Below are 17,278 nucleotides of genomic sequence, written 5' to 3'. Positions count from 1 at the left end.
ACCTATTTGACAGTAAATGTCCTAGCAAGCTGATTTGCCACCATTATTAAGACATTCTTTTGAAATGAGATTTCTACTGGAATGTCATTTAAAAAAAAAATGCCATTTTTCTCTGGCTTAAGAAATTTCCTAGTCCTTGGAAACCGGAGCCACGCCTGTAATGACTGCACTTGGAAAGGCTGCCCCCTAGTGTCCACACGTAGTCATCTCAGCCAAACTGTCCTATGTTGCACCCGTGATGGTTAGTATCTGTCTGCTGATGCTGAGTACAGAATGACTGAATACAGCATAAATAAGCCTACTCTTTTCTGAACGTCTTTTCTGAACAAAGTGAATCTACCACCTGCCAAAGTTTCTGTGGCAAGCAACTGAACCTTTAAAAGAAAAATTACTTTTTTCCCCTGAGTATAAAAATAATTCATGTGCAGAGTGAGAACAGATTTTAATATATAGGACAGTTACAGGGACAGAAACAACAGTGGTGTCCTTTTTGAGGACCCTATCCATAACAGTCAGTTGTTCTATGGCCAGTGGGTGAAATAAAAAGCCCCTGCCAGGCCTCTGCCACCACCTAGCTGTGCGGCCTTGGAGCAGGTCATTTAACCTCTCTGACCTTCATGTGCCCTATCTGAAAAATAAGAGGATGCACGTGATGGATGATCTGAAGGGCCCCTCCAGTTATTAAGATCTGCCATTTATACAAAATCACTGTTCACCTCCTATAGCACAGAGTGGCTTTGTAAGCTCTGCACTTCACTGCATTTGGACCACAATGACCTTGATGTTCCCTACAGTTGCCCAGAGCACAGATAGGGAGGTGGCTGTTTATTTCAGATCAAACCAGGCTGTGAAGTATGTATGCACCTATCGATGATAAGACTCAGGAACATCACAGTCTAAGCCTGCAAGTGATTTTTTAGAATTATACCAGATCTTTGTCAGAAAATGCTTAGTCTATTAGTCCACGGACTGTTTAGCTCAGGAGGGAAAACCTCCATATTCAGTAGCTGCTATCTCCTGCTGAGCTGGATTTCACTTTAAAATGCCAAAGTGTCTTACCTTTGAGGACTTGGGCACCTCATGCAGCTGTCGAGGACACAAAGAATAAATAGCTGCTCTTAGCCACTTCTGCACAGAGCGAACGTCCTTAAATCTGTGAGCTTTTGATTTTGCTTGTTCTTTTAAATTCATTTTAACTATGGGAGTATACGTAGTTCGCTCAAGAGGACAGCAACTTTATTCTTCTTCTGCCTTGTTCTTACAGACATGGTCTGAAGGATGGCTGTGAAAAGTCTGGGGAAATCTAAACTGGCAGTGTGAGAGCTGCAGAATATGATGTGCTTGGAATTTCCACACCATAGGAGAAAAGTCTCATAAATATGGATGTGCATTCCTATAACATCATTCTCCAACATTCCATATTACAACAAAATGGCCCCATTTGAGTGAATAAAATATCGCCCCTTTTAGCTCACATTCCAGTCTAACAGTAACTCCATTCATAGCCACAAGTAACATGGACTCAGTTTAGGCACAGCAGTTCCACCCTCCCCTCTGGCTATTATCTCAGTACACATAAAGAATCCATGAGTATGTAAAATATATATATCTATATATGGAGGGAGTGGTAATAGTTTATTTTCCTGAAAACTTAGGGGCAAGCTCATCTCAACAGACTGGTTTTCAGTTTTCAGTTCTTCCCATGACAATGCCTGAATGGCGGGCAGAATAAAAGTCACCAAAAAGCCACATTTATCCCCATATTCAATTCACTCGACACCTGAGATTGCCAGATAGGTTTCAGCAGTCACCTTTTAGTTGTCAGTAAATCACACAAAGTGTCCAACAGCCCAGTCTCCTTCGAGTCAACTGAAGGAAGCATTTGGAGTAGGAACCCCACAGGGCAGGTGCAAGAGCCTTGGCCTTAAGAGTCCAAGGCTCAGTCACCATGGCCTTGGACCTTCAGCCCTGGCCTGGCCTGTTCCACTGTCTCGTCCCCAACCACTGCAGGGTGTGTCTGTGAAGACAGTCCTTTGTCTGGACAGAGAGGCTGCAGCCCTCTCCCTAGACGATGGCCGTCATTTCTTTTTTTGGGTTTTTTTTTTTTTTGCGGTACGCGGGCCTCTCACTGTTGTGGCCTCTCCCGTTGCGGAGCGCAGGCTCCAGACGCGCAGGCTCAGCGGCCACGGCTCACGGGCCCAGCCGCCGCGGCATGTGGGATCTTCCCAGACCGGGGCATGAACCCGTGTCCCCTGCATCAGCAGGCGGACTCTCAACCACTGCGCCACCAGGGAAGCCCAATTTCTTTCATGACCTGGGTCCTCCCCTCCTCCATCCCACGCCCTCCTCCCAAGCTCCCTAGCCAGCAGCCCGAACTTGTTTTCTCTAGAGGGATTTTAAATCCAGCTGTTTTATGGAGATGCTCATCATTATTCTCAAAGGCGACAGCATTGTGTTTCTTTTGCCAGGATGCCCATATCTGTGACATAAATCAACCCTCTGGTATACACACACATTCTCCCTCCCTCCCTCCCGCTTCCTCTTCCTTCTTTCCCACCCACCTTCCCCACCCCACCCTGCTCCCTTCAGCTGCTGTACCTGCCACCAAGGCTGCAGCTTCTTCCTGTGCCTCTTCTCTGCCCCCTGCACCCTCCTCTCAAGTTGCCTCTTTCTTTAACTCTCTACTTCATTTCTTAATATCACTCTCTCCATTTCCCAGCTTTGTCCCATGTACCTTATTTCACCTGTTCCTATTGCATCTAATATTTTTTTCCCATTTTCTCTTTCATTTTCCATTGGCAGCCATGATACCCATCCCATCTTTGGAGTTTATTTCAATCCAGACTGGGATTACATTTGGCCATATTCTTTCTTTCTTTTTCTTTTTTTTTTTTTTTATCCTAAGCATCAGGGTGGACCAACGTCAGTGTTCTAAAAAGTGCCCTAATGAAGAATAATATCAGCATATTCATTCTTTTCTGTGATGGTGGCAGAAATCCTAACTAAAGGGCATTTAGGGTATTAAGCCAGGTTCTCCTTGGAAGCTCATTCACGGGTTATTCTTTCCATTATAAGTAGAGGAAATACCCTCATCTTAGACATTCAAGAGCATTGGTAGATGGGACACCCTGACAGCAGGGGGTCTCGGTCTAAGGTGATTGGGAAAAGTTTCCAGCTCTTGGCCAGCACTCCTAGAGAAGGGATAACTGGTCAACCAAAGGCTGGGCTGGGAGTCCCAGAATGAATCCCTGCTCAGGCTGTCACTAGGATGCTGGAACCCCTCTGGCCACTTCTGCCCACATCCCCGTCCCTCTCCCACAGGGTAGCAAGTGAGACGGGCCTGTGGCTTTGTTACACCATGTCCTCTCGTCTGACACCATCGGCTGTTCTAACTGTGCCTGCTTATTGATCTGCTTAGAGTAGATACTAACTGCCGCTTCCTGCTAAACTTGTTTTTAGAAGATACCCTTTTTCAGCTTTCTCCTCCCCGAAACCCTTTTAGGCTGCTCAAGCTGTACTTCACTGGCTGAACTCGGGCTTTTGATGTGTGCTCCCTCCCTGGGGTGCCAGGGGAGCCAGGCTCAGGCTGGGATACCAGCAGATCAAATACGAGTCCATGTCTCTCTGTGCTCCTGACTTGGCATGCTGGGGGGCGTGCCCCTGGGATGTGGGGAGGGGGGCCTGGGGCTCATCGCTCTCATGTCTCTGCAATCTCACCATCCACCATGCAAGGCCGAGGGGGAGCTGAGTGAAGGTGGGTGGATTTGATACCCTGGAGTTCAGAGAGAGAAGGGGCGTATTTCCCTCAAGGGAGTCCTCTGCTGGGAAACTTCAGTGAGGTAGTAAAAATGCTGCATCCTCTCTTTCTTTCTGCCCCTAAAAGAAGAAGGAAGTGCGACGTTAAATTTATGAGAACCAGTGGAGTGCAATGAAAATAACATTGAATGTGGTTTAGAAGACATGGATTCAAGTCCCTTTGGGGTCACTCATTCTTTCCATAAGCTTGGGCCAGTCACCTCTCCCCACTGGACCTCTGACTTTTTTTGTAAAGTGAGGGGGTTGGATAATGTGATTGCTAAGGCTTTTTGCAGCTTTGTGGGATTAAATATTGGCCACATTAGAGATAAATATCAGATAATGTAGTCTCTATTTTTTTTTTCCTTTGAAGCATAAAAAGACTGTGAAACCCAAGTACCTAGATCTAGAGCAGTAATTCTCAGCTGGAGGTGACTTTAGCCCCCAGGGGACATTGGACAAAGCCTGGAGGCATTTTTCGTTGTCTAAACAGGTTGAAGAGGGGTTGCTACTAGCATCTGCTGTCCTGGGGTGATGCTAAATGTCCTACAGTGCACAGGACAGCTCCCACAACAAAGAATTATCTGGCCTCAAATGTCAGTAGCGCCGAGCTTGAGAATCCCTGATGTAGTTAAAGGCAGTAGTCTGTACAATATGTTCGATTCAGTACAGTAGTCTTTCAGATGACCACGGCTTACCTCTTTTCCTTCCTGAGTGTCATTCGCTTTCTCTACCCATTCAATATTTTATATCTAATATATCTAGCCCATTAAATATTTTGCCTCTTATTAACAACTATTATGTTTATATATTTTTCTTCAGGGAATATAATTCCTTTGTTTAATCTGGCTTTTCTCTAATTCTGAATACTATTTATCTTCCTAATTTCTATCCCCTGTTTTTCCCTCCTTCTCCCCATCCATTCAGCTCCCTCCCACCAGTGATCAGTCCCTCTTTGGCCCTTCCTCTGGCCTCCTTCTCTGTCCCTTACCCACTTGGTTCCTTCTGACCCATAGGGCACAGTGGGTAGCTGCAGCAAGGCGAAGAGGCCGTCCTATTGGCAGGACAAGATTGCTTCCATCTTTTCTGTGAACTCAGCATCAATCATGGAAAGACTTGTGGGCCCTGGGGCCTTCTTCCATTTGGCAGTGGTACCCACTGTAACCCGAACAGGATGTTCAAGCTAGGGGCTGGTGAGGAAGGTAGATGAAATATAAATATTCAAGGGGAGTATGTCCAAAAGTGCTGAAGGGTTCCCTTCTTTGTGCAACCACAAGGGTCTTGATTTCCCCCAGTGGTTTTTGCATCTCATGAAACTATTTTCTGTCCAATTTTTGTACCTTTAAAAGACTTTTATATAAATAAACTTATAGGTTAATCAAAAAATTTTTGTCATACCCAACTTTTGGATCAGAAATACGGTCTCTCTACCCCCCTGGAAATGTTGGCATCTCCATGAAAGAGGTGGCTGGATGAAAAAGCTCACGGCTCGGAGGTGGGAAAGAAATACCGGGAAACAGATTCAGTTATTACAGGACTGCATCAGGGTTTACTGGCATGGTGTCTAGTCTGGAAACCAGTCGTGTACAGAATATGCCTCAGTGCCTGCTAGCTATGGGGAATCTGGCTGTGGTTATTGTGAACCGCTTCACTGCTTCAGAACGTCTTTCTTTTGTTTCTCTCCAGCGACAGTTGGGCAAGAACATCAAGTTTGGGCAGCCACCACCCAATGCCATTCCCATGAAGAAGGCAGACAGTGGCGAGGCTCGCTTGGAAGAGGATCCGTTCCTGACCAGTCCCATGGAAACTGTGACTCAGCAGGACGTCATCCTCTCAGACACCGAGAACAAAGTAAGGCTCCTCCAGGGAATGACTTGATTGCTGATAAGCCCAGGAGGGTGCTGGGAAGTGGACAGGGGCATCAGTAACCCTGGGGTCCGCAGTGTAGGGAATAAGGTGGGAGAAGCTTTCCTGATGAGTAGCCCAGGGCTGGAGGGCACCTCCCGGGCCAGTGCCTTGATCTGCAGGGGGGCCAGCTTGGAAGAGGGGGAGGCAGGGGAGACGTGCCCCTTGCCCCAGCTCTTCCCAGTGTCTTCCACTTACTCTCAGAGACTCGGGCCGACCCACCTCTTCTGGGAGCCTTGCCCGGCTTCACCTCCAAGCTGCACTATCTCCTCTGTGTCGTCACTGCGCATCCTTAGTACTTCTTACACATCTGTACTCCGTCTGCATCTGTGTCCACGTAACTATTTTCTCTGCATCTCTAAACGTTGAGTTCCTTGAGGACAGACTGGATCTTACATGTCTCTGTCTCCCTAGGACATCGTTACTGCTTACTTACGAGCACTGAATGATTACTTGTCGAATTGGACTAATTTAAAGGGAAGTGAGGAAAGAAATAGGTACTCAATAAGACAGAACATATCAAACAGACCAGCTTGAAGTCTACTTAGTGTGGAAAGAAAGTCACACGGGTCCAGCACTGTCCTATCTAAATTTGGTCTCTTGACACTTTGAAAGAAACACTCTGAGCATATCCTGAAATGAGAGTCCCTCTAGCAGCAGAAGGGACACCCTCAGGCCCCTTATGGGAAAAGGAAGAAAAGTCCTACCAGTAGCTAGATAAACTGTTCTCTAGCTGAGGCTCTGAGTCTTCCCATGCTTAAAAGAAAGTATTCTCGGGCTTCCCTGGTGGCGCAGTGGTTGAGAGTCCGCCTGCCAATGCAGGGGACACGGGTTCGTGCCCCGGTCCGGGAAGATCCCACATGCCGTGGAGCGGCTGGGCCCGTGAGCCATGGCCGCTGAGCCTGCGCGTCCGGAGCCTGTGCTCTGCAACGGGAGAGGCCACAACAGTGAGAGACCCGCATACAGCAAAAAAAAAAAAAAAAGAAAAAAGAAAGTATTCTCTGCGCTGTGCCTACCATGGTGCCTGAAATGACATTGGGTGTTATTAAGATGCCCCAGGAAGGGCCTCCCTGGTGGCGCAGTGGTTAAGAGTCCGCCTGCCGATGCAGGGGATACGGGTTCGTGCCCCGGTCTGGGAGGATCCCATATGCCGCGGAGCGGCTGGGCCCGTGAGCCATGGCTGCTGAGCCTGCGCGTCCGGAGCCTGTGCTCCGCAACGGGAGAGGCCACAACAGTAAGAGGCCCGCATACCACAAAAAGAAAAAAAAAAAAAAAAAAAGATGCCCCAGGAAGAAGTCATGCTTGTTATCAGCTAATATGTCATAAGAGTAGAACAAAAGATAAGTGACTTGTAGAGCAAAGGAAAGAAGGAAAGAAAAGGTGGACAGTCTCCTCTGTGGCCCATCTCTGCCTGGCCCTGGCCCTGGCCCTGATGACTCCTGGCGCCCACAGTTGTGGGTGGTGGTGAAGCAGGCATGGGGCCCATCTCTCCCACTGGTCCAACAATGTTCTCTCCAGCCTCTTGGGTGCTGGGCAGCTGCATGGGTCATCAGCCTTGATTCAGGGATTTCCTATGGACCAAAGCAAATGTCTTCCCTCTTACTAAAGATCTAATAAGTGCAGGGCACTGTGGCCTGGGGCAGAAAGGGGGTCATTCGTTCAGCAGGTGTTCCCCCAGCTGTGGGCATCGCAGAGATGGGCTGGATTAGACAAGGGGCTGCCTCTGTGTAGTTTACATTCTAATGAGAGGAGAGTCAGACAACAAACAAGTGAACAAATAGATACATATAATTTTGGATTAATAAAAATGCTGCACAGAAAATAAAACAGGGTGATGGAAAAGTGAGTAATATGGTTGGAGAGAGCTTGCTTCTTTAGATAAGGAGGTCAGAATAGCCATGAGCAGAACCGGAGGGGTGAAGGGTGTTTTAGGAAGAAGGGAGAGCAAGTACAGAGGCTCAGAGGTGGGACTGAGCTTGTCCTGAAGGAGGAACAGAAAGCAGGCCAGTGGGGACGAGGGCAAAGGGTAGGTAGAGCACAGTATAGAGGCTGGATCATGTAGACCACAGGAGAAGGGGTGAATTTTGTTCAAAAAGTAATAGGAAGCCTCCGAGTAGTTTTAAGCAGGGCAGTGATAATCTGATTTGTGTTTTCTAAAGGTGTTTCTAAGTGTGGTACAGAAAAGGGACTGAGGTGGGGCAAGCTGATGGTATGGCTCTGTAAGAGACAATGAGACCCTTTTGTAAATATGGGCGATACAAGACAGAAGGTATACCTGGTGCAGATGACGTGATGTGCATGTACCCAGGGCAGGCAGGGCGACTGGGATGTGAATCATCAGCCTTTTTCTTCTCCTTCCTTCCTCCCTCCCTCCCTTCCTCCCTTCCTTCCAAGTTTTCTTGCCTCCTCTGGTCATCCATTTCCTCAGCCCAGCCCCTGTGTGCCCCTGGAAGGGCCCTCTTTCCTTTTCATGGGGTGGAAGGCAGCCAGCAAAGCTGAGAGCTCTGAAGCTGGGGCCCTGCTTCCCAGGTAGGGTGGCATCAGGGCAGCACCTGAGATTCTCTCATCATTGGGGAAACACATCAAGGACTGAGGTTGGAGACCACCCGGATGGGAGATGTGTTGAACTCGGGGGAGAGGGGAGCACACACCGTGCCTCGGGAGCCCTGGTGGAGTCCGGACATGAGCAGAGTCCCCGCCGTGAACCTGCTGGCTCTCTGCAGCCAGCTGCGCCCCTGCGTGGAGGAGGGGGTGGCACTTGCCTGCACGGACACTGTCTGGTTGTCTGCCCAGGACTTCCTGTGCTGGCGTTTGACTTGAGCACTCTCTCTACTGTTCCAGTCCAGTGAGACGCCAAGTTCTCCGGGTCCTCTGAATCTGCCTGGAGCCGGAAGTGAGATGGAAGAGAAGGTAGTATGATTTGAACTTGTGTATCCAGCTTCCTTACTTTAACTTCCATTCTTCCTTTTGTTGGGCGATCTGCTGCCGCACTTTTCCATTCATAAATGCTACCTTTGTCCATTACTTTAAATTCCTTCAAAATGCAACCAGTGGTAGATGTTGGAGCATCTGTTTCTATGGTGATGTAACTGCTGGAACTGAACACTGCTCTGAAAAAGACCCACGCTCCCGCCACGCCTGTGTTTGGAGTCTCAGGTGTTGGTAGTTTTCCTAGGTGTAGCATGGATTTTAAGACACCGGTAAGCCATTGAGAAAAACATTCAAAAACACCTGAAGGTAAAGAGTGTGTGAGGAAAAGTCTCCTATTTAGAGATGCCCCACAAAAGACCTTAGCACTTCTCTACTTGTGTGTATTTTTGGTTTTTAACTTACACACGTTCCACTGAAACCTGGGACGTTACCTGCAGGAGCCTAGGGAGCCCTGTGGAGATCACGTGCGCCACTTCCACAGAGGCCAGTCCGCTCCCATGAGGACCTTTCACCTGCACAGGGGTCCAGGGGTCTTCCCGGGGTCTGGCAGACAGTACGGTGAGAACAGGGCATGTCCCTGAGTCTTCTGAAGGGAATGACTCAAGACAGTTCCACCACCCAGATGAAGAGGCCCAGCTTGAATAACTAGAAACGAAACATGGCATTAAATCTCAACTTGAAATGCTTTATCTGCGTCTTCAGTCTATCACATTTGGCTTTAACTCCTTTTACTCACGCATCCATTAGGGGATGGAAATAAATGTTTAATTCATCTCTCTTCAACAGTAGTTTAGAATTTGACACCTATTATAAAGATAGCCTATAAAGACACCTATTTATAAAGATAAATAAAAGCTTAGGAGACCAAAGGCTGGGATTATTTTTCCTTACTTCCGTGCTTCTTGTCATAAATTAGTATTTACTGAGCGTTCGTTTTGCTCTTGGAGCTAGCTGACTCCTTTATCTTTGTGCATAAATATGGAAGATAATTGCAAAAAGCAAAGCCACCAGCTAAACCCCATTGACTCTGCCCTTACTGTGCACGGACAGAGTCAAAACAGGGGAACCCTGGCCTCCGCTGATGCTGAGCCTGTATCTCAGCCGCTGGAGAAGGCAGTTAGGGCCGTGAGCGCCCTCTGCTGTGCGGTGGCGTGCCGTGGCCAGGAGCCCTTGCCTCGCTGCTTGCCTGTGAATACTCTGAACTTACAGGCGTGGCTCCTTAGCACGTGATTCAGCGTGGACTGTGAGCCTCGGTCTCTCTGACCTACCTAAATGTATACGGTTGGTCTGAGGTTGCGCTTTGTAAGTGACCACACCTGTATTACAGAGCCGCAAGCAGTTCTGCGGTTCATCCTTTGCAGAATTGCCTTTCCCCTGTGTGTAGCACATTTCTGCCTTTCACCTTCTCACCCAGGCCTCCTCCTTTTCACTTCCAGTGCACCAGTGCTCGGTGACTTTGGCATGATCGTGCTAAAACATTTTTGCTGATTAGAAATTTTATGCCCTAGGCAGAGATGTTATTATACTTTATTGTTCCTTCATTCTTTTAGCAAATATTTATTGAGCACTTACCAAATGAGATTTGCTACTTGGGCATAAAGAGGATTGATACAAAGCCCAGAAAGATACATTCCCTGTTTGAGGAGGCTAAAGTAGGAGCTGAGGTATGTACACACCATGTCTGTGGTAGTAGAAGGTTCTTAGAATTACAGAGTTCTTAGCATAGAGATGAGCTAGTCCAGGGCTTAGCAAACTACTACTTATTTTAGGCCTTGTGGCCATAAGTTGCAACTACCAGACTCTGCTTTGCTCTGCTCTTCCTTTTAGTGCAAAGGCAGCCAAGGGCAATGGTGTGGCTCTGTACCAGGAAAACCTTATTCACCCAAACAGTTTTCAGGCAGGACTGGACCACCTTGACTGTGTCTTACTGACCCCTGATCTAATCTAACCCCCATACCATTCAGAGTAGGAAAATTAGTCCCTGAAAGATTAAATGACCTTTACAAGTTAATACAGATTATCACTGGCAAAACAAATACTCAACGTCTCTTGATTATAAAAGCAGTGTTCACTTCACTGTGCCCACGAGCCCCGTCCACTTGCCAGCATCTCCTGGGCCAGGCTGGGCAAGGTGCAGGCTCCAACAAGTGCTGCTATCCCGGGATTCCCTGCAGGTTGTTCTCTGATCCAGACTGACTTCACATTTCAATCTCCACTGTAGGCTGCTCCAGTTAAAACGTCTCGGCCAAAAAGGCACTTCTCCTCTGCCGGCACCATCGAAAGTGTCAACCTAGATGCCATCCCCCTGGCCATCGCCCGCCTGGACAACAGTGCCGCCAAGCACAAACTGTCCATTAAGCCAAAAAACCAGAGGGTGTCAAGGAAGCACAGGCGACTTGTCGGGGTATGTATGGCCTAGCAGACACCCTTGCTGGCTGGGCATTAATGTTGCCTAGCAGGATGGTGCTGTGAGGGGCCTATGGAAGGAACTCGGTCTGTCCCTGTCGGGGATGGCTGTGTCTCAGGCACAAGGGTGAAGGGGCCCATTTCCTTTCCACCACCCTTTCTGACTTGTTGCCCGCCAGTGGCTGGTGGACCTCAGAGAGGCTGCCTTCCGAGGGGCTCCGGACACTGTGTGCTTTGCAACAGACGGGTGGCCCACTTTCCTGTGCCACGGCTTAGCCAAAGCTTCTTCAGTTTGATTAGAGGAGACTTCTCAGTCACAAGTTTCAGGGGACATTGATGAAGCGCAAATCTCATTTTTCCTCACCTTTCTAATGCTGGACTACCAGTTTTCCTATGATTATTCACGTGTATTTTTTTTAAAAAAAGGAATTTGAGGATGACATGTAGAGAGGAAACACAAAGATGAAATTCTTTGCCCCACCCTCAGTTTACTCTTGGTGTGAGGGATACCCGAGGTTACCTGTCTCTGTGCGTAGAGAGGGGAACGTTGCCCCTACATTTGAGATTAGGAGGGCGACCCACATTGTGAATAGGATTGTAACGGTAGCCTGTGCACACGGAAAGCTAATTCTGTTTCCCTTACCAATGTTAGGATCGAAAGAACGAGCAAGGTGGCTTCCCGCATCAGCTGTCCCTAGACCAGAATGGGCACCCTGGAGAAGACAAGCCAGTCTGGCATGAAGAGGAGCCAGAGGTGCTGGACTCGGAGGAAGAGAAGCGACGCCAAGAAGAATACTGGCAAGAACTTGAGGCCAAGTGCAAACGGCAAAAGGCCGAAGCGGCAGAGAGGCGACGCCTGGAAGAGCAGAGGCTCCAGGACCTGGAGAGGAGGCTTTGGGAGGAGAAAAGAAGGCAGGAGGAGCTCTTGGAGGAGGAAGGGGAGGAAGAGGAGGAAGGAGTCCAGCTAGAGGCAGCAAAGAGGCAGCGTGAAGAGGAGGCGCAGAGTCCGGAAGAGCCAGGCCTCCGAGGCCCAGCGCGGAGGGAGCAAGACGAAGGAGGGCGCCTGGGAGCGGAGGAGCCCAGGCGCCTGGGAGCGGAGGAGCCCAGACGCCTGCAGGAAGAGGCGGGGCGCCTGGAGAGACGCGCGCAGAAGGAGGAGCTGGAGGCGCGGAGCCGGCAGGAGGCCGAGAAGCTGCGGCGGGAAGAGGAGGAAAGAGCGTTGGAGGAACTCAGAAGGCTGGAGGAGCAGGGGCGGCGGGCGGCCGAGAAGCAGCGGCGGGAAGAGGAGGAGAGGCGGCAGGAACTGGAGGCGCGGAGGCGGCGAGAGGAGGAGGCGGAGGCGGAGGAACAACGGATGCAGGAGCTCAGAAAGCAGGAAGAGCTGGAGGCGCAGAGACGGCAGGAGGACGCGGAGGTGAAGAGGAGGCAGGAAGCGGAAAAGAAGCTTCCGGAAGCACCGAGAGTGGAAGAGGAGAATCAGCCGCTGCTGGACCACAAAAGGGGCTTGAGGAGCCCACTTCAGAGTGACACTGCAGAGAAAGCAGAACAAGAACACCTGACACCCGAGAAGCCAACAGAAAACTCTGAGGAACCGAGTGTTTGGGTGGAGCAGAACCAAGAGGCCACCGAGCCATCGGGCGAGCAGCCCGGAGAGCAGGGGGATGTTCCCGGGGATCATCCTTGTGGATGGCAGGAAAAGAGGGAAGAAACCAACGCAGAGCGGCCCCAGAAACAAGAGGCCCAGGTGGAAGAGGCGTTGGCTCCAGGAGAGAAGAAAGAAGCTGCCGCTCCAGAAACAGACAGAAAGGTGGAGGAGCTCAGATGGCAGGAGGTAGATGAGAGGCAGACCATGCCCAGACCCTACACTTTCCAGGTGTCATCCGGAGGGAAACAGATTCTCTTCCCCAAAGTCAATCTGAGCCCCGTGAAGCCCATGAAAGATGAGGGGCTTGCCTCTGGTCCCCAAGAGCCAAAGGCCCCCAAAGCCAGCCCGGCCTCCCACGCCCTGCCCTCGTCCCTGAGCATACCACACACGGCCATTCTGGTCACGGGAGCCCAGCTCTGCGGCCCGGCCGTCAACTTGAGCCAGATCAAGGACACGGCGTGCAAGTCTCTCCTGGGCTTGTCAGAAGAAAAGAAGCACGTGGATGTGCCCGCCCTGGAGAACCCACCCCGAGCCCCAGGCGACCCCCGGGCAGGCAGTGGGAAGACCAGGCCCTCACAGGAGTCTCCGAGCAGCGTGGCCGCGCTCGCTGAATGGGCTTCCATTCGGTCCAGAATCCTGAAGAACGCAGAGAGTGACCAGCGTGGCGAGAGAGACCAGTCTCGGCCAGGTGATGAACACACGCCCAGGGGCCGATGTGATTCCCGCGGGAACCTCCGGAGGACCCCGCCGGTAAATGCAAAGTTCTCCATTAAGCCTGCCTGGCAGAAATTCTCTGATGGGGGCGGGGAGACCTCCAAACAGAACACAGAAGCGGAAAGCGTTAGAAAGAGATCCCCGCCAGGCCCCAGCGAAGAGGCCCGGCCCCAGCTCCCTGCTGCCGATACTAAGGAGCCCATGAAGGGTGCAGAGAAACCGGGGGTGCACCAGAAGCCAATGGACACCACGGAGGGGTGCAAATTTGCCAAAGACCTTCCATCTTTCCTTGTTCCAAGCCTTCCTTACCCTCCACAGAAAGCAGTGGCCCAAGCAGAACCCATGGTCACTTCGGACAGCGAGACCACAGGTGGAGTAGGAAAGCTGGAGCCCGTGATGCCAGGTGGGGAGGATAAAGCTTCCCCTTTTGGAATAAAATTGAGAAGGACCAACTACTCCTTGCGTTTCCACTGCGACCAACAAACAGAACAAAAGAAGAAGAAAAGGCACAGCAGCACGGGGGACAGTATCAATGGGGCGCCGTCAGCTCCGGGGAGCACAGCTGGAGAGAGAGAGACAGAGGCTGCGGCCCTCAAGCATGGCCCTTCCCTCCCCCACGAGAGGAAGCAAGCCGCGGCCCCCTGGAAGGACTTTGCTGAAAGTGCTCCCAGCCACTCTCCTCTTGCAGCCCAGCCTGGGCCCCCAGCAGCCAGCAGCCAGCCCCCGGCTCCAGAGCAGGACAGGGCAGCAAACAGAACGCCCTTGGCCCAGAAGCCAGCCCTGGCTCCCAAGCCCGCGGGCCAGACTCCGCCGTCCTCCCCGATCTCCAAGCTGAGCAGGCCCTACTTGGTGGAGCTGTTGGCTCGCCGGGTGGGGAAGCCTGACCCGGAGCCCGGCGAGCCATGCAAGGAGGGCCGGGACAACGGGCACCCCCGGACGCCCTCACCCCCGCCGACTGAGGAGAGGAAGGACCAGAAGCGGGATGAGGTGGAAGAGGTGGAAACAGAGAGGAAGCCAGCTTCCCCGGCGCCATCTGCCGCCCGGCAGGAAAAGCCTTCTGCGACACCCGAGGCGGGGAGGAAAGGTGCGTAACCGTAGGTTGCAAAACCTCTGCCTCTGTCGAGCCTGTTGTCCGTGCCCAGGGCCGGAGGTAGCCCCCGGAGCTGGCGTAGGAGCACTTCCTTAATTAGAGGCTGGTGCCCCGTTCCCCAGGGGCCCTCACTCATGGATCATAGCGAGGCTCTTTACTTTTCTTTACAGTCTTGGAAATGTGGACTGGCTGTTGCATGTCTGCAGTTCACACCATTAATGATCCTTATTTACCCAAGTAATAAGTTGGAGGTGCTGGCACAGACTGATTCGCTTTCGATTGGCAGTGGAAATTGAAACGTGGTCCAAGTTAATGCAGATGTCATTAATCTTTATGAGGGGCCTGTGCAGTGACAGCGAAGACTGGAGTTTCCTAGACCAGTGTCTGTGTTCTGTCTCTGGGCACTAGCGGCACCCACGTGGGAAGTTAGGGGGCTTTGGACAGCCCCCCTAAGGAGCCTCTGTGTGCATAATCAAGTTTGTCTCAGTTTAATGCACAATGCCCACATATGCATCCTGACCCCACCAGCTTGCCACTGAGAAGCCCTCTGATACGGAAATTTTAGAGCGACCGTTACTCCTGACTGTCCCTAGTGTTTCTTCATGCTGGACCTTTGGGGCAGCATGGTGATCACTTGGACTGGCTTTGGGGCCCCAAGAACCTTCATCTGATACTTTTTCTTTTCTGTTTTGCAGAGTAGGTGGTCAGGTGTGGTTCATAGCCCAGGAAGTTACTCGTATTTCTCAGAAAAATTCTCCCCTCAGGTTTTTTAGGGAAGATTTAGGTAATTGTTTAGGTTTGGGGTGATTTTTGCAGAGAAAAGAGCTGTTTCCCAGAGATGTTGGTTTGGCTACTTGCCTTGTGGAAGACGCTATCGTCCTTTTTAACCAAGCCTTGCTTGGTTTCCTGGACCAGCATGTTGATCAGCAGTGTCCAGACCGTATCTCCCTATTGGTTTCTGTTTGTCCTGCCGAAGAGGAACCCATTTTCAGGTTTTTGTTGTTGTTTTACCTCTGCACTGGGCTCTGGGGGGATAGCCACGGTAAGTCCCCACAAGCCTGTTAAGATCTGTGCCTTAGTTTCCCTATGGCCTTGTGGGTCTCGTGGAGATAAGCCCCATTGGCTTTCAGAGCTAGATGTTTTGGGGGGCCTGTCACTCAGGTAGAAGTCTTAACAGATGAGGTTCCAGACGTGGGGTCCAAACCCTTTGCTCCTCAGAGAGAAACGGGGAGTGCTGAATTCCTTCCTGGTTGTGGGTCACTCTGCTGGGGATGGGGTTTATGGCGAGACTGTGTCTCAGCCTCTCCTACCCATTTCCATGTGGGTTTTTTTTCTGTTCCCCTGATGTGTTGAAGTCACTCAGCTAGTTTCTGGATTTCTTTCAGAAGGAATTGTTCTGTATGTGGCTGTAAACCCAGTGTGTCTGGGAGGAGGGGAGTTCCGGATCCTCCTATGTCACCCTCTTGAACCGGAACCCCCATTTTCAGTTTTGACATTAGCTTTTGTGCTGTTAGCTTTGGTGGTATCATCAGAGTTTCTCTCACAGCCTGACCCGCTCTATCACTCTCTTGTCTTCTCCCAGAGAAATAACGCTCTGTACCGCTTCTTTCTCTTAGAGAGATTCTTACAGTTTTCTACCAAAAACTGTTGCTGCCCCTGTTTTCTTTCTCAGTATCCAGATTCTGGGCTAACAGTCTCTGCTAATTGAACTTTTCTTTATTTGGTAGAAAAGAAGCATGAGAGCAAGGACCATGTGGTAGTCTCTACCTAAGACCATTAGGGTTTTACACGCTCTGTGACTGCAGGCCTGGGCTGACCAACTTTGTTTAACTGAACACCTTATCAGGATAAAAACGTTAAGCCTGGACCTCCAATTTATGTGTTAACTGTATACATATAATACCATCATTAGCTAAAACCCGTGGAGCACCATATGTACTTAAGATGAGGTTCACTGAGAAAACAATGGATGTAAATCCACATTGCAAATCATGGTGCTGCTTTTTATTTTCTTTGGCCACCTTCTTGTCAGATCTGATTTCTTCACCAAGTATCAGGCAAAGAGCGTGACAGCTCTGCTGTGTTGCTATGCTTGCATTATTAGTAGTATATCCCAGTCTGTGCTTTGTTTACTGGAATTTCTTTACACCATTTGTCCATTTCATAACAGATCATCTGGTTCAGAGAAAATATGATATGCCATAAAATCACTGAACTGCTGAAACTCACAATGCAAATAAGCAAAACAAATGAGGACAAGAATGCAAGTCCTCTCCCTGCATCGCATCACAGCACTCCCAGCTTCCCCTCAGAGTCTGTCTGTCTGTCTTTATTTCCAATTTTTAAAAATTGAAGTATAGTTGATTTACAATACTGTGTTAGTTTCAGGTGTACAGCATAGTGATTCCTTTTTTGTGCGCTTTTTTTGCAGGTTATATTCCATTATAGGTTGTTACAGGATATTGGATATAATCCCCTTGTTGCTTATATATTTTATGTATAGAAGTTTGTATCTGTTAATCCCCTACTCCTGATTTGTCCCTCCCTCTTCCCTGTCCTCTTTGGTAACCATAAGTTTGTTTTCTGTGTCTGTGAATCTGTTTCTGTTTTGTATACAGTCATTTGTATTATTTTTTAGATTTCGCATGTGATATCATATAGTATTTGTCTTTCTCTGACTTTTTTCACTAAGCATAATATTCTCTAGGTCCATCCATGTTGCTGCAAAAGGCAATATTTCATTCATTTTTATGGCTGAGTATCCCACTATGTATACACACACTCATATATAT

The 17,278-nt window shown here is 49.8% G+C and overlaps 1 protein-coding gene across 4 annotated transcripts in view; it reads left to right on the top strand.

Annotated features, from left to right (window-relative positions):
• Positions 1–17,278, top strand: part of CRACD (capping protein inhibiting regulator of actin dynamics) — a 315,539-nt gene that overhangs the window by 238,822 nt on the left and 59,439 nt on the right. For all 4 annotated transcript variants that reach the window (XM_060109251.1, XM_060109260.1, XM_060109243.1 and 1 more), the window contains 4 exons: positions 5,482–5,646; positions 8,542–8,610; positions 10,853–11,035; positions 11,690–14,480. In XM_060109251.1, the coding sequence (XP_059965234.1) occupies positions 5,482–5,646; positions 8,542–8,610; positions 10,853–11,035; positions 11,690–14,480 (3,208 nt within the window). The remainder of the gene's footprint in view (positions 1–5,481; positions 5,647–8,541; positions 8,611–10,852; positions 11,036–11,689; positions 14,481–17,278) is intronic.

Source organism: Mesoplodon densirostris, chromosome 1 (assembly GCF_025265405.1).
Source record: "Mesoplodon densirostris isolate mMesDen1 chromosome 1, mMesDen1 primary haplotype, whole genome shotgun sequence".
NCBI classification, from domain to species: Eukaryota; Metazoa; Chordata; class Mammalia; order Artiodactyla; family Ziphiidae; genus Mesoplodon; species Mesoplodon densirostris.
Note: the sequence above shows the minus strand (reverse complement) of the source record. Positions and strands in the feature narration are given on the sequence as shown.